The sequence below is a fragment of the Triturus cristatus genome, chromosome 11, assembly GCF_964204655.1.
Source record: "Triturus cristatus chromosome 11, aTriCri1.1, whole genome shotgun sequence".
Lineage (NCBI taxonomy): Eukaryota > Metazoa > Chordata > Amphibia > Caudata > Salamandridae > Triturus > Triturus cristatus.
In genome coordinates this window covers 1,152,124,988-1,152,149,312 of record NC_140594.1, presented here as the reverse complement: position 1 = coordinate 1,152,149,312, position 24,325 = coordinate 1,152,124,988, and the positions used below count along the sequence as shown (strand labels likewise).

At 44.8% G+C, this 24,325-nt stretch overlaps 1 protein-coding gene across 1 annotated transcript in view; it reads left to right on the top strand.

Moving 5' to 3' along the window:
- LOC146788620 (uncharacterized) overlaps positions 1–24,325 on the top strand; it is a 447,327-nt gene that overhangs the window by 289,756 nt on the left and 133,246 nt on the right. Inside the window, exons 21-28 of the mRNA XM_085635787.1 lie at positions 6,546–6,680; positions 8,954–9,132; positions 10,483–10,642; positions 15,645–15,743; positions 20,365–20,481; positions 20,568–20,684; positions 20,771–20,887; positions 22,283–22,399. Of these exons, the coding sequence (XP_085491913.1) occupies positions 6,546–6,680; positions 8,954–9,132; positions 10,483–10,642; positions 15,645–15,743; positions 20,365–20,481; positions 20,568–20,684; positions 20,771–20,887; positions 22,283–22,399 (1,041 nt within the window). The remainder of the gene's footprint in view (positions 1–6,545; positions 6,681–8,953; positions 9,133–10,482; positions 10,643–15,644; positions 15,744–20,364; positions 20,482–20,567; positions 20,685–20,770; positions 20,888–22,282; positions 22,400–24,325) is intronic.

The following is a 24,325-nucleotide window of genomic DNA, read 5'->3' as shown; positions in this document are numbered from 1 at the left end:
ACTGACCACACCAGAAATCCTAGATGACAAACTCAACTTGACGGCACCAGTTATTGCAGTGAGGGCTGTGTGCTCCCAAATCCTGTGCATGTTATGGAAGATTTTCAAATGGCTGCCACAGAACACCAGATGCACTGTCATGCAAGCACTCATCACAAGCACACTCAACTTCAGCAAAACTCTCTACACTGGTGTGAGTAATCTGGTTGTTGGTTGAGTGGGACAGAAACCGTGCTCAAGCAACAGTCATAGTCCTTGTCAGGGTGAACATCTAAAGTCTCTAAACTAACCTACACTTAACACTATGGTATCTTGGAACAAAAGCAGTCAGGCTTACCTTCAAGACAATTTGTAAAGTATTTATGCATCACAAAAACAGTAATTAAGTGAAAACCCAACACAAGAAAAATCCCACTCTAATTTAGAACAATAGATTAAATCTTAATCCTAAAAACTAGTGCCTAAATGGTCAAAGTGCCAACCACAGACATCTAGTCTAAGAGACTGAGTCCATGTAAAAAAATATGTCTGAACGCAATAGAGCGCAGGTTGAATACAAGACGTGGATTGGCCCCAGTCAGATCTTACCTTTGAAATTAGAAGATAAGATAAACAGAGCAAGGCTGCAGGCGGTGTCCGAGGAGGGGGCATCATCGTCTCGGAGTCACTGGATGAAGCTGTGGTCAAGATTTCTATCTTCAGACTGTTGCAGGGATTCTGCTCAGGAACAGAACTGTGGTTGGGACTATAGAACATCAATATGTAGGGAACTGAGTTACCGTACCACATCAGTATCTATGAGTCCGAGTCCGACTAGCTATAGTGCCTCACTTGCCCTCCTAACCTTTCCAGAGAGACAAGTAATTTGGCACCACAGAACACACAACTCCTGACCCTCTCAGGGATCATGGCAACAGGACACACACTTTTGCTCTCGTGCTCACATTTGTCCACAATAAGATGGAAAAGAGACATGAAGGAAGTTTACAATGTTTATTCAAACTACAGTGCTCTAAGATGCAATAATTGCTCCACAGTTATTAAACAGATACATTTCAATAATGCCATCAATATGGTTAATAAACCATATACAATAAAGAGGCCTGTCCAGGTATCTGACAGATTTGCCTAAACCCTCCTCCACTACTAAAGCTAAGTGATTACAGATCTCTGGAATTAGTGGCGGACCCCTTAGCATACATAGGTGAATGATCTACATCTCGGCTGATGCAGCACTCTTGTCTCAGGAACTTCGCTCTGTGTTTGTGTTTTCCCATAACCTCTGCCCCTAGCTATATGATATGTGTATTCACAACAGCAGCTACATTCTATTATGTCTAGGTACTATTAATTGACCAGAGAGAATAACAAGGGGCAATGTTGCTTGACCTTGCCTAGGCTGTACAGACTAAATCCCATGAAAAGAATAAAATAGGAAAACGTGCTAGTTCTGTGTGAAAATACGTGACACAAAGCATGCATGATATTTATTAAAATGTACGAAACCAAAGCGGACAACAACGTGCATGATTAGGCCAACATCGGAAAAATGACAATGGGCCATGTAAGAAACTCACAACAGGACTTAGTCTCTTTTTTGGAAGTTGAAAATCTCCAGCGGGATGAAACTTAAAGCTATTGCTGCTTAGGGTTCCACAAGGCCAGATACTTCTTCTGTGAATGACCGCTGAACATGATTTTCTGCTGTGGAAAAGAACGTAGTGGGAGCCATGCAGTCAGACCAACTGACGATGCACCTTGCGCTGATCGATATTCAGGTAGGTCCCAGTCTCCTCTTAATTTTCAGAGCACTTTTTAGCCTAAAATCTTCTAATTCCCATGTTTAGGATTTTGGCTATTTACCTTTAGCACCATGTCCAGGGTCCAGGACTGGAGAGGTTCCACTTGGAGGGGCAGGACTCATTCAGGCTCGGTCCAGACGTGCGGGCTCAAGATGATTGGCATCTTTTTTCTCCCAGAGGCTCTGATAAGGAGGCCAGCACTAGTTCTTGGAGTCACTCTGGTAGTCCTGGTTTCAAGTAGTGGAAATGTGCTGAAACAGCAGGACAGGCCTCTGAGGTCTTCAGGCAGCAGAGCAGTCCTTCCAGGCACATCAAAGTCATCTTCTGAAGTACACAGGAGGCCTCAGCAGCAGGCAGTCCTCTAAGAGTCCTTCCACAGGTCCAGAAAGTGAACTGAAGAGTGGGTCTGAGGTAACCCTGGGCGGAGTGACTGGAGTTGCACTACGCAGAACTCCGCGAAGTGCAAAAAGAACCAGTGCCGCACTATGCGGTGCTCCAAAAGCGGCAGAGTACAACAGAAAAATGAAGTTCGCGTTGATTGCACAGTGCCGGATGTTTGTCTTCACTGTGCAATCATTGCAAACGGCATCATGCACAGCGCAAGCGGTCCCTGCTTTCATTTTCTGCCACTCGAGTAGATTTTTAGCTCAAGCGGCAGCTTTCGCAACGCGAACGGGCAATTTCTCATTTGAGATGTCGCGAGCATACGCGACCACTTGCAATGAAAAACCTGACCCCCCCCCCACGTTGAGAAATCTCACCGGGATGTTGATTTTCCACGCTCGCCAACTTCATGTTGACGATTGCAAGCGAGAGAAAATCTCGCCGGGAGGTTGATTTTCCTTGCTCGCAGTCTCCAACTAGACGTTGACGAACGCAAGCGAGGAAAAAAACTCCGCTCCGTGGAGCAGTGTTTTTTGGAAGTCTGCGAGCTCTGCGTAATGCGGAGTGCGGAAAACTCCGCAAACTCCGGTAGCGGGGCGAAGTTCACCACCCAGGGTTAGTTTGAGGGTACTATTTTTTATAACTGGTGCTTTCTCTGAATCAGGGAAGGTTTCTAGAGTTTGTTTCTTTTTGAGGGGTTTAGAATTTCCTGCCTCTCCTGACCTGCCTCTCTCCTGCCTGCAGGTACAATCACTAGTGTGAAGTCCTTTGTGTGAAGGCAGGGCACAGCCTCTTGATTTTCAAGTGGGGCAGTGCCCAGCTCTCCCCATCCTGCCTAGTGATGGCCCATTCAGACCCACATAATCTCCCTATTGTATGATTATTTGGGAGGAATATACAAAGTCCAGCTGCCAACTACACCCAGTCATGTGACTCAGAAAAAGGCTGCAGCCAAGAAGTAGCTAGGGCAGGAAAATGCCATCTTTTCAAAAGTGATGAACTTGGGGGTTGGGCCCTTTTTATCCACAGCCATACTGGACACTAGGAGATGTTTCACAAAACAGAAGAAATGGCTGTGATTATTCAAACTTTTTAAAAGTGGCATTTTCCAAATTGTAACTTGAAATCTGACTTTACCACCAAAGAGGATTTTAAATTACAATTTCTTAGGAACAACATATGAATTTCCTAGCAACTCCTAAGTAGAAGTTAGCATTTCTTAAATGTAATAAGGCAACCCAATGTTATCCTATGGGAGAAGCAGACCTCACCGTAGCGAACAACGAATTTGTGAGTAGATGCCCATATACAACTTAAAAGTACATGTCCAACTTTTTAATTATAATGGACCCTGACCTTTTGGCTACCTAGGGCCTATCTTAGGTGTGGCTGATAAATAAGATGGAAGCTTGATGCTTGGCAAGATATTTATTTTTCTAAGCCAATTTGGTAGTTTAAAACTGCATTCACGGGGCAAAAGCAGACCTGGGAGAGGTTTTAAGGGGCTCTTTAGTGGGTGGCACAATATGTGCCGTAGGCCCACCAGTAGCAGTTAACTCACAGGCCTTGGGCATGTTATATCAATTTACTAGGAACTTATAAGTAAATTGAATATACCAATCAGGTGTAAGCCAATTTTACCATGTTTAGGGGAGTGAGAACAAACACCTTAGCACTGATTAGCAGTGGTAAAGTGCACAGAGTCCTAAGGCCAGCAAATATGAATTTAGGAAAATAGGAGAATGACGGCAACATCTTGAGGGAAGACCCCCCTAAGGATGACAGGTCTAGTAGCCGAAATCTTCAAGCAGTTCCAACATAGACTTCAGGCCATCCAGAATACTACTGCTTATACTCATACAGAGAGCTCCACACATACAGAGAGCTCCACTGGCTCCCCATTCACACACACAGCAATTTCAAACTCCTCACGCACACGTGCAAAGCCTTGCACAACACTGGACCAGCGTACCTGAACAGCTGCATACACTTTCACCAGCCTGCCAGACACCTACGTTAAGCCTCATTCTCACTCGCACACACCCTCCATATTCACAAAAGCAGAGCAGGAGTTTGCATGTTCTCCTACATTGCACCCAAAACATGGAACAACCCCCCGTCAACACTTCAAAGCTCCCTCCTCACTTCTGAAGTTCCGCTAGCAGCTGAAGACCTGGCTCTTCGAATAACTCAACGGCGACCAAACCCCTACACACCTGCTCAAACACTCAGATATTCTTGCACTATCCAAATCAACATAACATAATGTAACATCCTTATGTACATGCGGTTCAATATTTTCACTTTCATACACAAGCCCTTAAATGTTAGACTACCAGATAGTTCAATGGCATCAGTAACACCATGCTCCAGTCCTGGAATGTCTTGCAACAATAATGCATTCTAGAAGTAAAGATTCTTGCACACTTTGGGGGTTATTTATGAGAGCGTTGATTCACTTTTGCACCACGTAAGGTGGTACATGAACCACGCAGGGCTCTGAATCAGATTTATGAAGCCACCCTGCATGGCTTAGAGTGGCATCATAAATCTGGAGGAAGGTGACGCAGCGCAAATCGCTGCTTCACCTTACTGTGCGTTCCATGACGTAGCGGTTGGTGTTTCTATGCAACACTCATGGATTTTGACGCTGCCCCAGATTTACAAAATCATGTAAACCTGGAGAAGTGCCTAATCCTTACCCCTCCCAAAATGGCGCCAACGTAGGAAGAAAGGACAGGAATGCATCGTATTGCATACGTATGTTGAAGTCCTGCCCTTTCACTTTGGTGTAGGGCAGCTCAGCAAGGTGACTTGCTGTGCAGTCCTATGCCAAAATCCTGTAAATGAGGGCCTTCAAGTAAACCAACTGGACTACATTTCTTTTACCCTGATGTGTGGTACAAAATGAAGGACTGGTAAAAAGTGTACATGATGACCTAGAGTAACCTGGGAACCATACTCAAATAAGATATATATATGAAAAACAAAAACATAATATTTTAGCTCTCCACCTGCACTCGTACAGTATAAGTCAGTTAACAGCAATTAACAATACGGAGTCTAAAAGAATTGCCAATACTGAGGTCTGGATTTTCTGCAGGGCTGGATTTTAGAGTTAAGAGGCCAGGAGCCTTTTTTGTTTCCTATACATTGTATCCCATCTGGTTATTCATCAGATACAATGAGGGGCCTTTCCAGCAGACCCACTTTGGAAACAAAAATGTCAAATAGACTCAAACTTCTAGTAGTTGTCTCATGCTGCTATGTTGTTTTACATAGATGCCACACTAACTTTTAGGTCGACTTTGCATTACAAGACAGGAGTCCCTCATTACAGTTTGTGGGAATTAGGCCTGGGTGGTAAATTCCGTTCCGCTCGCGGAATTTGGGTAATTTCACGTCCCGCGGAGAATGCGGAATTGCCAAAAATTCCTCGATCTGCAGCTTCGCGGATTTTTTGCTTGTTCGCGCTTCCAAACTGCGTGATCGTGAGATATTTCCCCCTGAGCATGCAAACAGCGTTCGCGAACAGGAAAAAAGCATCGCGAACGGGCGGAACAAACAATTCCACGTGTTTGCGGAACTCTGTGTGCTGGCGGAGATTTTTTACCATTTTGCGGAGGTTTGCGTAGTGTGACTAGGCAAATTCTGCCCACCCCTAGTGGGAATAGGGTGGGGCACCTACCACACGTGGTAAATACCACATCCTCAGAGTGAAATATTTGCGACATGTGGTAAATTCCACCTATTCTGATATATAAACCAGAAAAAAAGGTATAACATGCACAATCTGTTTTTAACACACTGAATATCACATGTTTTGTTTTTTTCTTGGTCGATTCCATTGATACATGTCAGCAGGATTGACCTGCCAGTATTTATCAGGGGAAAAGTGTGAGGGTCTTACAATCATCACACAACTCATAATTTCGATCCCTGTATAAACATTCCTTTGCACAGGGATAGGAATTTAGCCCTGAACTCATAAGGAGGGCTCAGATTTTGTTTACAAGGTGCTATCTGCCCCCGGTTTGTACTTCTGAAGGACAGCAGTTGTCCTGATGAGACCATTAGATTATTTTTAACTGCATTTGCTTCATACCCATTTTTTTGCTTTATCACTTTTTCACTGTCGCTTCTCCCTCTGTCTCATTGTCTCCTCTTTACTAGGTTTTAGCTGCCCAGAATTATCAGTGAGGTCATCAATAACGTCATTAAACATGTCATGAGTGATGTAATATGTGCGGTCACACACGGGGTACATGTTATATCTTTGTATTGTCTACAGTTCTTTCTGTCAGCATGTCTGCAATATACATGTTACAGATAAGTCACAGATAATGCTTTGTGTTTCAGATGAATATCCACCAGTTATAATCGGGAATGCTTCCATCACGGCTTACAGAGGGCAACGTGTAGAAGTGACATACACCGCCAATGGCACGGGGGTCAAATTTACTCCATACACATCCACTGAGCTCAACCTCACTGGTAAGGACCTGCCAGGGTGCTCTCTACAGCTCAGCTCTTTGCAAGTGTTGTGATCCAGTGTGACAATTGATGACTAGACATAGAGGTGTTTTCCTACAGCATCGATGAAGATGCTTGGTGGACTGTCCTGCTTATCGAAACAAGGGTGCACATCCCCACATGTAGCCTAGATTTGAGGACACATCCATGATCTTTGAGGAACAATGTTACACAGCCCACTCACATTCTTCAATAGTTTATTTTGTGTGGAGTCCCTATTTTTAAAGTAATGGAACCAGTGTTGGCAGTTCTAGCACCCATCACTTTTGCCTTTCAATTTTCCTTTACTCATTTCTCACACCTGCCATTTTGTGCATGCTTCACTTATTTACTGGAGCATGTGCTGATGGTATCCTAGGCATTGGCCCAGTAACAATATAGACGAAATTAGATTTTTTACACTTTGTAAAAATACATTAAATTTAACATGTTTGATCATCTCACTGCATTGTAGCCATAAAGAGTGTACTTAGAACTAGTATTTGTCAACCTGCCAACCTTTAGACATTTGGTTGCAAACGTTGCCGGCATGACTAAAAGATAACTCATCAAACTAGAGGAGACAACACACTAGAAAAGGTAAGATTGGGCAAAGAAGTATTTGTGTCCAGTAAAGCAGACAACAAGTTGAGTGAAGATGGAGAGCATGGTGTCGACAATGGTAATAACAGCACTGTAGCTGGTGTTGATGATGGTGGTGCTGGTAATTCTGATGATGGTTGGAATGGCAGTGATGACGACTATGATGACAGTTGTAACATTGAGGAGCAGAATGACGAAAATGACATTGACGAGCATAAGGGTGATTCTATTGATGATGATGGCATTTGTGATGGTGGTAGCGGTGATGATGGTGATGGCATTTGTGATGGTGGTAGTGGTGATGATGATGGCATTTGTGATGGTGGTAGTGGTGATGATGATGGCATTTGTGATGGTGGTAGCGGTGATGATGTTGATGGCATTTGTGATGGTGGTAGTGGTGATGATGATGATGGCATTTGTGATGGTGGTAGTGGTGATGATGATGATGGCATTTGTGATGGTGGTAGCGGTGATGATGATGATGGCATTTGTGATGGTGGTAGTGGTGACGATGAGGATGGCATTTGTGATGGTGGTAGCGGTGACGATGATGATGGCATTTGTGATGGTGGTAGCGGTGATGATGATGATGGCATTTGTGATGGTGGTAGTGGTGACGATGATGATGGCATTTGTGATGGTGGTAGTGGTGATGATGATGTTCATGCAGACATTCATGATCTTGAAGGAGGTGGTGATGGCGATGAGGATGATTGTGGTAATAGTTATGATGATGATCATGATGCAAATGATGATAATGCATGAGATAAGGTTGCCAATGATGTTGATAACGATGCAAATGATGGTTATGATGATGATGGCAATTGTTGCTCGGCGAATGATGACAGCGATTGAGGTGATGGAGGTTGATCATGATTGTGAAGAGAGCGATGATGATGATGAGGAATACAACTGTGATTGTGATTGCGATGATGATGATCATCACAATGGTGTGGTTGGTGCAATGATGATCCTACGCTTTGTTGTTATGAAGTTGATGATGTTTGAAGTGATATGAATGTTGATGGTGGTGATTGTGATGATGAAAATAATGATGGTAAGGACAATGGCAAGGATGTCGATGATGATGAAACCGGTAATGAAGATGGCAATGCGGACCATGGCTAGGATGATGATAACCATGACAGTGGTGATGACAATGATGAGTCTGACAGTATTCGAACAGTATGGACAGAGGAGCATCATGGGTCTTCGGCTGATCCTTGGAAGGACTCTCTTGTCTAGGAATATAGCTTGGAACTAGTTTCCATAGCAATACAGAGTATCTTTATGTTGATCAAACAAGACTTGTGATGTTTTACGTGTAATTCCCATTATTTTATTTATGAGCAACTCCTAGGCAGAGTCCAACATGCATCACTTTCTGCTAGTGGCCTCAAGCCAGGCCGGCAGGTACTTCTGTAAGCACACTATTGAGCTTATCTCAAACCCAGTCACTTGAGCCTTCTTAGTTATTGCCCACAATAGGCATTTAGAAGACCAAATTCCTCAAGAATTGGAAAACATATTGAACCAATTATTCCAAATTGTCTCAGCTCATCTAAAAAACAAACTATTTATTGACATTCATCTGATAAGATGTAGGGACAACTGCTTTTGGTAACCCTTCTCCTTATCTTATCCTCCAGAGAATGGAGTGCTGTCCTGGGCTCCGACCGGTGTATCTCCCATCACACTGCAAATAGTAGCCGTGGGCTCCAACAACCGGTCTTCAGTTTTCCAACCCACCTTCCTTCTCTGTGCCTGTGCTCTCAGTGACCAGTGTGACTACACTGTGAAAACACAATTCAATGGGTCATCCCTTTTTGTGAGTATATATATGTGTGTAGAATTGAAGTGGACATGGGTAACCTGTGTCATCATTGCTAGAATGAAGCCAGCTCTCTGCCCGTGCAGAGGTTGAAGTTGGGCAAGACGGATCTGAATCAGAAAGTAATGTGCATTTCAATCAATCTGCATTTGTATAGTGCATCACTGTCACCCCTAGCGGTATCTGGGCACTGTGGGAGCGAAGCCTCCATCAAATTAAACTGTGTTTGTTATGATGCAAAAGGTAAGCTTTATAAAAGCAAGGTATTCCCAATAGAATGCCTTGCACTTGTAAATGTGTTTATTCCCTTGAATTACTACACCAGTGCTTGCTTAATATTCTGTGGGAATGAATCTCATGCAAGGAGTGGAGAGTTGGGGTGTAAGGCATGGTGGTCCTAGAAAGAGTGTAAACACACACAGGAGTAAATCCCTTCACAGAGTGAGAAGAGGAGGGTTGCATCTCAATACTTGGTGGGTGGAAATGAAAAAAGTGAGGTGTTTCTCATTGGAAGGAAGACTTTCCCTATGGAGAAAAAAAAACCAAGAGGGTGGCTGAAAACAGGCATATTTAGAATTATACAAAATGGAAATATGAATGCACAGGCAGAGGTAGGAATTCTCAAGAGTGTTCCTAGAGTAAGCATAGGAATGCGTGACTAGAGAATCTTTCCAGCCTTATATGAGGAAATCTTTGGGAGCAGATTTTCAACTTTTTTTAAGGATGAGGACATTCCGTTTCTTTCTCATGCCCAAGCGCCACGTTTTGCAATCAGCATGGTTATTGTTTTAACTGCAATGTGCTGTTAGGGGAAAACTATATTTCATGCTATTACTGTCAAAATCCCAAACTTGCACGAGTTCTGCAATGAAGTCAGGGTATTTGATATCCTTAAAATTGAAATGCTTGATCCATACAGGGATGCAGCTAATTTGTGTGGGATGTCTCCATTAATCTGACAAATTCCAAAAGAAAGAGTATGAAGGTAGATTGATCAATATGCTAGGTCTAGCAGCAGTGACATCATGCTTGATGTGATCATTGATGACATCACAGAATTGATGCTTTGTCTGTCCTTCGCCAGTCCTCATTTTTGGTGAGGAGTAAGGAGATGGCAAAGAGTGCCATCTAGGGGGACCTGGGGTGAACAGGACCTGGCCCAGGGAGCCACAGATCACACCAATGACAGAAGCTGCTTGACCGCGGCTGCCCTTGATTGACATCCGTGAGGTTGAGTGATCCAAAAACAAACAGGCACGAGTCCGCACGCTCTTGCAGTACCTCAGGAAAACAGAGTGCGATTAATACATTTGAGGAGGACTAATGCTAATGTTTCCATTTCTACAGGTATCTGCTTGTGTCTGTAAAAACAATTATTCAGGTAGCTTCTGTGACGTCCCTCCTGACCCCTGTATACAAGGCTGCTACCCTGGAGTTAACTGCAGTGCTAGCGCGGGCTGCGGCCGGTGTCCTGTCGGTCTGACAGGGGATGGAATCAGCTGTGGAGGTTAGTGGCGTACAGTGGTACAAGGGTTTCATGGTATAGGTTCTATTGGATTAATTTAATTTTGTTTAGAGTAATTATAAAGTGATGCTATAAATTCTTTAAGTAATGGAGCACTGTAGGTAGATAGAGGCACAACTCAATGTTGTTTATTAGTGGCAAGGATGAACATGTGTGCTTAACAGAGAAAAGGCTTACAGAGCTAGGGGATAATTCAATGATTGTTTATAATGATGCCAGAAAGGGAAGGTGGCAAAGGAACGTTCTAAAAGTTAAGATTATAATGATTACTTGATTGTTTAGAATGAAACCCTGGAGGCAAGAAGAGAAAGGGGGGATCTCACTGCTAGGGATAAGATTTATTAATCGTCTTAAGATGGTATACCATGGAAAACAAGAGTGAAAAAAACAAATGTAGGGAGAAAAAAGAAAGAGTGAAAGGGAAGGAGAGAGAATAAGAGAAAGGGTGACGGAGGTGGGGGTCTATGAGTGAAGACTATAATTCAACAAGTGCTAATATGGGACATGAGAGAGAGAGAAGAGAGCTGCACAATGACACCAGAAAGAGAGAGAGAGAGAGAGAGAGAGAGACAGAGAGAGAAAGAGAGAGAGACAGAAAAGAGAAAGAGAGAGAGGGAGAGAGATGCCTCCAGAGAAAAAAGAGATTAAGAGAGAGAGAGAGCACCAGAGACGGACTGAAAGAGAAGGAAAGAGGGCACAGAGAGGGGAATAGAGGGAGATAGAAAGCTGGGCTGGATTCACTGAGCTAAGGTTCGAATTTAATGAGTGTTATAAATGATTTAATGAATTCTAAAAATTACGCCAGAGAGACGGAGACAAATGCAGCATCGCCACACCTGGGGTATGAGCCAATGAGTAATAAACGTGGTACCAGAGAAAGTCAGTGAAGAGGATCCACAGAGAATCCACTAGCTTACTTACCTGTTCATCTTCATTTTTCTTATTCTTTATTCCTCATCCTCATGTGAGGAGGAGGCCACCCCTTCCTATACAGACACCAGATAGAAAAGCTGTTTTTCCAAAATTACATTCCTTCAGAAAAAGTATGTTTTTTTATCATTCCTTATCACACCCCACCTCTAGCATGACCCCTAAGGAAGGATCATTATGACACCACTTCATGCTCGTACCATTGCTAACAAAATCAACACCTAATCCTCATGCAATACCAAAAACAGGAAGGGAGCAAGAACTGGTAATGCAGAAGGTCCCACTGACAGGTGCCAACATCTACGTCAGAGAAGGCCACATCATGACTGTAGTGGGAAAGGAAAGAGGAGCAAGCGGTCCATGTAGTAGCTCAGCAGATATCTGAAGTAGATGCTCCCACAAATTCTGCCCAAGAAGAAGCCATTCTTCATGTCCCCACGGCCAGCATTTCTCAATGCTGCACGAGACATTGCAGCCTGACCATTTGGCTTACAGATAACTGCTCTCATCCAGAGGCCGAGTGTAGAAGTTGAGATTTGTAACTTTTCTGGGTAGCACCACGATTAACAAACACATTTGTTTACAGGTAAAAGTCAGTAGATCTGTTAAAAAACAAAAAACAAATCTGCTTTGATATCCACTAAGTGTATGCACTTCCTTCAAGTATAAGCATCATTGTGCCTTTGATGAAGGCTTTTGGAGAAAAAAAAAACCCATTGTGTCCGGACCATGATGAAAAGAAAAATTAACATTTGAGAAAAGCAATGGACCCAAACGGAGTGCCATGTGACCAGAAAAATATCTGTAAATTAGGCCATTTGTGCGGAAGACAGCTGAAGTCACCTAGACACCTTGCCATGGTGGCTGCTACCAAAAAGAATGCCTATAGTGAAAGAAATGTTGTAAAATCATCTACAATATCCTCCAAAGGCTCAAATGATGTCTATAATGTGCTAAGTACAAGAGGTTCAAGCTCTACAATTATGGGATGTAACAAGGAAATCTCCTGTTGGATGCATGGGCGAAGTTGGTCTCACTTGAAGGAAGATCTCCCCATGTCTCTCAGAAGACTCAGATAGCAGCCCCTTGTAACCGAAGTGATAATCCTGTAAAAACAGAAGCACTAATTAAGGTTCACATTGAAGAGGTGAGAATCAAAAAATAATAATATTCTTTTGAGAGGAAGGCAATTATAAGCCCCTTTTATGAAGAATCTATGGAAAGCATGACGGAGCAAGGAAAGAGATAAAGAAAGGCCTAACTGTTGATGTCTCGGTTTTGAACTTCCAAGGCAAGAGTCACTGGTGCCCTAAAGAGGTTTTCATCCAAGAGAAGACAGAAAAGAGTACACAGGACAACTGGTAGAATACACTACCAGAATTTGGCCATAGGACAACATAATGGGTTCTACTGGGCCACACCAGGCAGAGCATTACTACCATCACACACTCACTCCACATTCTGGACAAGAGACAATGAATCTTAGGAAAAGGAGGCAAAGCGAACTACAGTCTCTGAGGCCAAGGGCCAGGACGGCTTTCCTCCTCAGGTGAAAACAGGAGGAAATCTGTGGAGGCAGAGCCTTAGTTTTAGCTGCACAAAGGTTGATGAGTGGGTTACCAAACCTATTACAGGCCTCTTGGAAGATCAGCAGGGTCATTTTTAGTGATGAAGGGAAGACAGTGTATAAATTGTCTCCCTCTGGATCGTCCACTCCTTGGATGTGAATGGCAGAAAGAGAAAGAACCCGTCTTTCTGCCCATTAAAGAATGTTGAGCTCCAATTGATTCAGGAACCGAGAGCCGTCTTGAACTGTCTATTTATATTTGCTTGGCTGGCATATTTTCCCTGCAATTCAAGACTTCCTGACGTGTGGGGTCGTGTGCAAAGACCATAGGAGCCTTTTCAATAACAGCCAATTTCTTTCAGCTGGATGAAAGACTCTGGTGTTGTGGCAACCAATGACCCAGAATTGATGCTGATTCAAACCTACCCTCCCACCCACCAAGACTGAGTGATCACTACAGGACGGCAGAGCGAGACCCCCACTATAGATTGGTTAGTTGAAGCCACCAATGGAGTTTCTGACAAATCTTCTCCATAATGGTGATCTCAGAGTTCATTGATGCTAGATTCCAGTGCATTAGGATGTGTCAAATCAGAGGACCCATGGCATCAGAAATGCGCATGCTGCCTAAAGCAGCTAGGGAAACATGAAGGTGTCCATAAGAATCTGGATAAAAGATCAAACATAACAAAGCACTTCTCTTGTTACTAATGAACTCCTTATCCTGTCTCCCCAAATGGATCCATTCTCTGCCTCAAGTGTTCAGGTTTGAGGAATACAATGCCAGGGTATGGTCGGCATCAGGCTCCTTTGCACTCTATATTTTGAAAGGGATGTGTATGAGATTTGTGTAGATTGATGAAAACGCTGTGTGTTTGAAGAACTTCGATGGCACATCTAGTGTGATAAAGAAGTTGCTCTAAGATGAGCATGAATCTGGACATTGTCCAGGTAAGGATGAGCCATTTTCCTTTCCCCATGCAAGATCACCATCAATGGGGCTGAGATATTTGTAAACACACAGAAATGACTTAAAAGCAAATGGGAAAATGCAGAACTGCCACCGTCTTCTCTCACACATCACCTCAGAAATCTGTGATGTGCTTCATGAACTTGTACAAGGAGATAGGCACCTTAGAGGTCACTTGAGAACAGGACTTCCTTTAGATGTGCTAGAACCAAGATTTGCTGAAGTTTCTCCATCTTGAATGGGAAGACTACTACAAACTGATTGGGTCTCTTCAGATATTTAATTATATTTATTTATCTCATGCAGCATCTACAATCACCACAAGAAAAGTTGAGGGGAGTGTAAACGCAAACGTAGACTCTAATCCATGTGAATGAAAAAGAACACAAAAAAGCCCTGAATCTGCCAAAGAAGGGGAACCCATCCAAAGATAGGTGTCAAAAGAAAAAAGGAACTGATGTAATACCGTTCCTTATTGACAAGCCCTTTTAGAGGCAAGGCACGACAAGATATAGTAAAGAAAATGCATTCTTCAAAAGAATTTGTATTGAGAAAACAGCTTTTCTATTGTGTGTATGTCTGTGGAGGGTTGGATTCCTCCTCAACACATAAGGTATAGGACGAGGAAGGATATGAAGAGTTAAGGAAATTTATAAATGGCATAAGAAAGAGATTCCACAAAGCTTGGGTATATGATACAATGGTAATAGTACATGCCCTGCTGCTTGGACTGATTTATATATGGGGTAAAGTACCACTGATGTACGTTATAAGTGCATTGCAATTCACAAGGAGTTTGTGACCAGATAGAGGGTAGGTCATGGAAGATCACAGAACTCCAAAGTGAGTTGTAATACTCTTTAAACTTAGACAGAGAGAATTGTATTCCTTATACCATATGGTCACCGCATCACTCTTACCAGAAATCTCTAAAATTCGTTGGGGTTTAAAAGACTCAGTATGTTTGAATCAGCTTAATGTAACTCAGATTGAAAAGGTAGAATATCAGAATGAGTAGTGCCATGAAGAGATATGTTATCTTTCTTGTACTGTGTGCAAAAAAAGTAATTTTAGGAAACAGATCATGAGATTGCAAAAGCAGTACTTGTTTTTGTTGTTTAACCTGCAGATGTAGTGAAGCATCTTAACTGCCTTGACACTTTGCGCTGGCAGAAGGCCTTATGATGTCACGACTAAACTGTAATAGGCTATTCCCGTTCAGCAGCTATATTCTTCTTTTATTACAGGTGACTTGAGGCATCAAAATTCATCTGTAATAAGAACATTGGAGACTAACAGTTATACTGGATTTGTAGTCTTCCATATGATATATTTTTAATAATATATGTCTTGTGAGATGGACTGCAGCACATTCCTTCAGTAGAATATAATATTGGGTCATCTGAAATTAAATGTATTATCATTTTTGAATTACCTTTTCATTGCAAGACTAAAGGTTGAAGTCCAATCCAATACTGTATACTGCTGACACACTCACTACTATGTTTCTCTTGCAGATGTTAATGAGTGCTCCAGTGCATATCCGTGTTCCTTGAATGCCACCTGCACCAATACAATTGGAAGCTATATCTGTAACTGCACATCTGGATTTAGTGGTAATACTGAACTCCGCCATGAGCGGATAATTAAGGGTTTCAGGTGGGAAGTGTTCAGTAGGAAGTGTCACGTTTGATGGAAGAATATGCTGTTCTAATTGTGAGTGGCCAGATTTAGATCTTTTGTTTACTTCTGAAGCCCCTCAAGTAATCTCTGAATGCATCAGTTCTCAGGGTTGAATGAAAATTGTAGTTCAAATCTGTACATATTCCTGTCCTCAACCAGGTTTGGACTAGCTGTTTGCTTGTTCTTCTTAGCCAATATGAGGCATTTGGTCTTGGTGGGTTTCAGTGGGTGCTGGGAGGGTTTCAATGGTTTCAGGAGGGTGCAGAAAATTCAGGTATGGATGAGGTGAGACAGCGCGTGAGGCATAGATGTCTGGAGCAGAGAAGATTTTCAAGAAGAGCTGAATGTTGTTGGCTTATCTATTCACCCATTAAGCCATTCATTCGTGCACTCAATTATAGATGAAATGATTGACTCAATCTCACAGTCACCCACTCACCCATCCACACAGCCACACACACCAACTTGCAAATAAGAAAAGATTCACTGTCACTTTTGAAATAGCCAGAGCTACTGGGGTTGCTAGTGCTTGTTAAGGACAGGTTTAAAGGGATTTGTTCTGTGTTGCTCCAGTGAAACCTGAAGGTGGCTCCCAGCAAAATGAAGAAATTCTAGGACTTTATTGATAGTCCCTTGACTCTGGTCGAGGACACACTCTCCCCAGCAGCTCCACGCACATTTCTCCACCGTCGAGCCTCCTCACCACCTCCTGGGAAGGGTTCGAGTCCCCAACGTGCCAGTCTCCTCTGCCTAAGTGTAAATATTTTTCTCATTGTGGGCTAATCGATACGGTTGTGTAATTTTATTGTGTTTAATCTGCTTCTGCTTCTATGGCTAAGCTTGTCTCCCCGCATCCATTTCCCACCGCTACTCTACCTGCGGTCCCGCCGCCTCCCAGCTGATCGTCGCTTCCCCCTCCTCTTCCTAATGGCGGCCGCTGCACGTTCGCGCAGCAGACGTGATGCTGGAGCGCCTAAGGCAAGCCCGTCTGCGCCCGTCAGCGTCCCGACCGCTGCCAGCGCCATGAACCCTGGTTATCCTAGGCCCCACCGTTACAATTCCACCACCCTCCACGCACTCAATCCCGGAAGACACACCAACTGAGAAAGATCCTCGCCGAACACCATCCATAGACAGTTCTCGTGCAGACCCTGCCGTAGATCCTTCTCCATCGACAAAGCCCCCACAGCCGCTGAAGGCCCGCCGGATGCACGCACTGCTGAAACCCTGACATGCATCCTCCTCAAGGTGTGCTCCCTGCACTGACACACCGTAGAGATCTGGGACCTGATTGACACCCTCTCGCCCGACGTCCCCTTCTTCATGGAAACCTGGACCAACGCCACCTCCTGCCCCGACATCGCCACTGCCATCCCAGAGGGCTACAAGATCCAGAGAAAGGACTGCCCCCACTGCCCAGGAGGAGGACTCGCCATCGCACACAAGACTCCCCTCCAATTCTCCACCTCAAGCATGAGTGACCTCCACTCCAACACCCCCACCTCCACTTCCAGATCCAGACCAGCCCCAGGACCACGCTACACGGCACCCTCATCTACGGACCGCCGGGACCTCTCACCCAGTCCGCAACTACCTTCGCCGAGCTCCCCGTGCCCCACGCCATCACCTCCATGAACTACATTCTACTTGGGGACCTGAACTTCCACCTCGACAACGGCAACGACTCCAACTCCACCACTCTCCTCGCCACCTCGGACTGAAGCAGCTGGTCAACACACCGACTCACAGAGCTGAACACACCCTTGACCCCATCTTCGCAGGAGGGACAAAATCTGCTTCAGCCACACCACCCAGTCCCTCTGGACAGACCACCACTGCATCCACTTCACCTTCATCACCACCACCGCACCCGCGCCCGCCCCACGCCCGCCACAAAGGAACTGGAGCAAGATCAGAGAGGAACACAACAACAACACCCTCCTACAAGACCCCCCCAGCACCACGACCGACACCAACTCCGCAGCCAAAGAATTTCACTGCCAACAAGCTCGCACCTCTTCGCCACCCCGCCAAACAATGCACTCTGAAGGCCGCCTGGTTCACCACAGAACTACAAGAAGCCAGGCGCTGCTGCAGACACCTAGAGAAAACCTGGCAAAACCAGAAACCCACGGAATCACGGAACAACCACAGAAGCGCCCTGAAGGAATACCACCAGTGCATAAGAGACACCAAAAAGACCTTCATAAGAGACAAAGTCCAGACCAAGGCGACCAACGCCAAAGAACTGTTTATCATCGTACAGCAGTTCGCCAAACCCCCCAGAAAAGCGACGGATGTCACACCTTCCCAGGAACTCTGCGACAAGCTCAGCTCCTACTTCCATCTGAAGATCAATGTCCCCGACGACAACTTCAGTGAACAGATGCCGGACACCACCCCCCTCCTAACCGCTGCCGATAAGCCAACCGTCATGACCTGGAATCCCGCCACTGTCGAACACATCACCGCGACCATGAAGAAAACCCACGCAAGAGCCCCTACGGACCCCTGCCCACCGCACATATTCCACACGGCTGCCGCCGCCATTGTACCGAAACTAGGACGGACCATCAGCGCCTCATTCAGATCCAGCATCTTCCCAAACGACTGGAAGCGGGCGGAGGTTAAACCCCTCCTCAAGAAACCAACAGCCGACCCAACGGACCTGAAAAACTACCGGCCCATCTCTCTCCTCCCCTTCGCGGCCAAAGTCACAGAGAGTCTCGTAAACGCCCAGCTGACCGCCTTCATCGAAGAGAAGTCCATCATAGACGCCTCCCAGGCTGGATTCTGCAGCAACCACAGCACCAAGACCGCCCTCCTCGCCGCCACTGACGACATCCGCAGGCTACTCGGCAGGGACACACTGCGGCCCTCATCCTTCTAGACCTCTCCGTAGCCTTCGACACCGTTTCACATCGCACGCTCGCAGCCCGACTTCATGATGCGGGGATACAAGGAGCCGCCCTCGACTGGATCCAATCCTTTCTCTCCGGCAGAACCCCGAGGATCAGACTCCCTCCCTTCCTCTCAGAACCCACCGATATTAACTGCGGAGTACCCCAAGGATCATCGCTCTGCCCCACGCTCTTCAACATCTACATGGCCCCCCTCACCACCATCGTCTGACAGCAGGGGCTCAGCATAGTATCCTACGCCGACGACACCCAGGTCATCCTCTCACTCACAAAGAATCCCGAAGACACCAGAATCTGCTTCCATGAAGGAATGAAGGACGTCACAGTCTGGATGAAAGACATATGCTTGAAGCTCAACTCAGAGAAAACCGAGGTCCCCATCCTCGGACCCTGCACCTCTGCCTGGGACAACACCTGGTGGCCCTCCACCCTCGGGAATCCACCCACACCTACAGACCACGCATGAAACCTCGGCATCATCTTCGACTCCTCCCTCTCCATGAACCGCCAGATCAATGCCGTCACTTCCGCCAGTTTCAACTGCCTGCGCATCCTCCGCAAGACCTTCAAATGGATACCCCCCGATTGCAGAAGGACGATCACCCACGTGCTCATAACCAGCAGACAGGACTACGGAAACGCCCTATATGCCGGAATCAACAGAACTTTTCTACACAAACTCCAAACCATCCAGAACGCCGCAGCCAGACTCGTACTCAGGACACGGCATCACAAACACATGACCCAACACCTATAAGACCTCCATTGGCTCCCCGTCGAGAGGAGGGTCACCTTCAAACTCTTCACCCACGCCTAGAAATCCCTCAACAACATCGGACCCAAATACCTCAACGAGAGAGTCTCCTTCCCCGTACTCAAGAGGAACCTCCGCTCCGCTGACCTCGCCCTGGCAGAGGTCCCCCGCATCCGCAGAAACAGAGCAGGCGGGAGAGCCTTCTCCTACATCGCAGGCAAGACCTGGAACAAGCTCCCTGTGAACATCAGACGCTCCCCGACCCTGCACACGTTCAGGAAGGACCTCAAGACCTGGCTTTTCAACTGATCCGGAGCTGCTCCCCCCCCAGCGCCTTGAGACCCTCACGGGTGAGTAGCATGATTTATTAACCCCTGATTGATTGATTGATTGATTGATTGATTGATTGATAGCCAAAGTTGTTATGGACATTTCAACTCACAGGAATAATTTGCTCAATTTCAGAACACATCCTGTGGTTTTGGTTTACAAGTTACTGAGGGCATTTATTTATTCAACTAAATACACAAAGTTTGTAACAAATGGTCCCTTTCACCTAGACAATTCAGTTTGTCCATTTCTTTGAGAGAAGTGTGGTTGGCCTTCCTCTAAGCTTCTAATTCCATTTTGTCTCACATGATTCCACTTTGGTTCCATGTGGCTTTATAATGCCCATGTTCTGTAGATCCCCAGCTTGAGAGCTTGGTCACTGATGCCATCTTTGAGATGTTTGGATTTACCACCCTGGTGCCCTGTTTGAGTGAATCAAGACTTGTTGGCGATAGTAGAATTTATGTTATCTCACACTTGATTCAAATGGTACCTATGGTGATTTAAGTGAATAAATAGCCCTACATACTTTCTTTCTGTTTTCTATAGGGAATGGGTCTTTTTGCAGTGATGTTGATGAGTGCATGGTCCGTCCATGTCATGTGAATGCCACCTGCACTAACACTGTTGGAAGTTACACCTGCGCCTGTAACTCTGGATACCAAGGTAACTTCACAGCGACGCTCCTTTTTTATTCTATACTTGATTCATCCTTATAGAATAAATACAAGTACTTTCTTGATCTACTCCAGGTACTGGAACACTTTGCAGTGATGTCAATGAGTGCCTGAATTATCCTTGCCATTCAAACGCGACCTGCACTAACACCCCTGGAAGTTACACATGCACCTGTAACCCTGGATACCAAGGTAACTTCACAGCGATGCTCCTTTTTTATTCTATACTTGATTCATCCTTATAGAATAAATACAAGTACTTTCTTGATCTACCCCAGGTACTGGAACACTTTGCAGTGATGTCAATGAGTGCCTGAATTATCCTTGCCATTCAAACGCGACCTGCACTAACACCCCTGGAAGTTACACATGCACCTGTAACCCTGGATACCAAGGTAATGCATGAGTGGTTCTCCTGCACCTTTACCAACAAGACATCCTGCAAGCACAAGAGAGCCTCTTTACAAGTTCCTTGGGCCTGTGCACAAACTAGTGTCAATATGTGCTTTTCCAGCTCCAATAAACCTATTCCCTGTGGCGCAATCCTTGTTGAACTAAATATCCTGTGGCTCGCTATATTACCAGAATATGGATATTGAAATATCACCCTGCCGAAATATCATAATTATTAGAACATTGGAATGTTGGGAACTCCATTGCAAACAATGGAGTAGCTCCGGGCTTATAATGGCTGGTATAAGCCCGGAGCTCCAACATTCCAATGCTTCTTTGTTCACAGCTGTGGCTGTGAGCAAAGGCTTCAGACAGCAGCCTGAGGGGATTTCAATCCCCTCGCGCTCTCTGAAGCCTTTGTTTTATTTGTTAGAACATTCTGCCCTCTAGTGGCAGAATGTTCTAATAGCCTTATAGCCCTTCATAGCTGGACTATTCCGGCTATTAAAATCCCGCTCCCTTGTTAAAGGCCCTCTCCTTCGGCTCGGGCCTTTAACACTGGAGTGGGCCTTTAATAGCCCATATAGCTCACTGTGGCGGGCTGTAAGGCAATATTATATCAAGAGCCAAACTATTGTTGTGGTAACTACATAGAAGTAAGTATAGTTTTACTCTTCTTAACTCCACATGTATGTACATTGACGATATACACATTCAATATACGTAGATGGGTAAATTGGTAGAATAGTAAATGTATAATTACCTATATATTCTTACCTTCATGATTTTCTAGTAGACGGTATTTTGGCCACAAACGTTTGGCAGGTGTATGTGTTTGTCCGCATTCTTCTAAAATACAACCCCTTGCCACTTTACTGCTACAAATAATCAAGCAATTGCTTTTTGCTACAGGTGGAAATGAATCATTGGCCACTTGTATTATAAGAAAATAACACAAAGTGCTTTATTTTTATGTAATTTAATATAAACAACAGTCGTACAGCAACAAAAGATCCCATTTTGCAAAAAACCTGAAATGCTGGCACTTATCTAATGTTTTACAACATGTGTTAATTTATGCACTATGGCCCTCGTTAAAAGTGGCCCGCATGTTTCTTGATTTTCCTGGATGTGATAATTATTGCCTATAATAACTTTTTTAGGAAAAATATGTGTTTTTTAATGAATACTGCATGTTAATGAACATTTTCGAGAGCTTAATTGAGCCAAAAAGTAACTACGAGGGCCATATTTTATCGCACCTGGTAATTACCAGGTGTGATAAAGTCTGTTTTCAGGTCTAACACTGAGACTTTTGGTCTAAGTTTACCTTTGTGAATTGGAGCCATGTTTTGCATTTAATATAAAGTTCTGATTGCTTTCTGGGTCCTCTTTAGGCAGCGGGACATCGTGCAGTGACATAAATGAGTGTGACAGCAGGCCATGCCATATAAACGCAACCTGCAATAACACCATTGGAAGTTACGCGTGCACCTGTAACCCCGGATACCAGGGTAACTACGCTTCTAACCCATATGTAATGTCACAGTTTAGTGACACCATATATCCAGTGAGTGACAGGAATACCTTTCTTTCAACTCTTTGTTGTTCCTTCTTAGGTAATGGGGTTTCTTGCAGCGACATACAAGAATGCATGAAACTTGCATGCCACATCAATGCAACCTGCATTAACTCCTTGGGAAGTCACTCGTGCGTCTGTAACTCTGGATACCAAGGTGAGTGGGTCCTCCTGTCCTGTGTGCATAAATGAGGCGCTATAACATGGCCCGTATTATTGAAAGTGCCCAGGGGGCAAAACACGCATATGCACTCGATGTTTGAGCTCCTTGGTATTATAGAAGGAGCCGCACTCTCTCACTTTATGTACTATGGATCCGGCTGCCACAGAATGTGCACCAGTGCCATCATAAAGGAATGTTCCCTCATTGGCCCTATTGCCTCGTGCAAATTGAAGATTTCTTTACCTTGGACTTCCGTTGTATTACAGCTGTGGGTCGAGTTCTAAAAAAGACGTTAGAGGCCATACTGAGTGTGCGTCACGTAGAAGGGACGCACAATCAGTGCACCCCTGACTATTTCCCTTAAATTGGAAAAAGGGTATCGTAGAGACCCCTCGTAACCCTCAGGCGGTTAGTTGAAGTCACACAGTGCACTTGCTTGTGAGGGAAACCTTGCAACACCTTCAGCAGAGTACAGATTTCTGGCTCCAATTGAAAGGCAGACCTGTTATAGTGCCTTGACTGCAGAGGGGTGTGCTGCATAAGTCTGTGCCTGGCTCGCCCAGTTTAGGTTGCACCGGGGCTCAGAGTCGGGAAATGCTTCGGCTATGTAATACAGCCATATGTTTGCCTCTGCAGTCTTTGTCTTGTTGTAGACATGTGTTGGCAAGTGTTTCACTCCAGCTCCCTGGACCATATTTCTTTTTGCTCAGTACTTGTTCAAATAATTATTCTGTAGCCCATTAAATGTTGTCCACACAGTGTTCTGAAAAAATAACAGTCATTAGTTTATTATTCATATCATAGTGAGAAAACCTGTTTTACAGCAAAGATTTCCTACATGTCATTAACTTATGGCCTAAATGCAATCCTTTATTTGGTATTTTTGATCTGGTTTAGGTAATGGGACATTTTGCAATGATACAAATGAGTGTTTGACCAGCCCATGCCATATAAACGCAACCTGCGCTAACACCGCTGGAAGTTACGCGTGCACCTGTAACCCTGGATACCAAGGTAACTCCATGTGGTCCTTAGCGATGGCTCACCGTTCTTCCCACCATATGAATGTGACAAGATGTGTTAAATGTCCACACGGTACTGCCCTGTCCCTTTGTTCCCTCTGCCTGACTCCAAAGTCTAAGGAGACGTTCAGCCTTCCACTTCTGTTTGTGACAGTACATGCCTGACCAGTAAAAGGTACTCCAAATCTCAGATAACTCACTTTAAAAGAGCTTCCTCAAGCAGGTAAAGGGCCATGTCGCGGGCACCTTGGCACGGGCAGCAGCCGCTTGGCACTTAGAGGTGAGGGTGTCATTCAACTCTTTGCTTTTGGAAGCCTCATTTCCATTCCCCTTCCTTTCCATGGTTATCTCGATTCTTACCTACACGTGTCCTATAGGCGTGATATGTGACGAATACTGTGGTTCCCTGATATCACTGCCTATTGACACACGCCACACAGGGTGTTTGTGCTCCAGATAGATTTCCTGTGGCCCTTGGACCCAAGTGGCCTGCCTGTGGGCCCACAGAGATGGGGATGGGGACAACGCCTGCACCTCAGTAGGAAAGGCACTGAGTTCCAGTCAGTATTGTGACTGCTCCAGACCCGCCAGGTACTCTGACATAAAGATTTTTAAATGCTTTGATTCTGAAAAGTCACTTACTACCATAATCCCACATTTAGAAATCATTATTAGA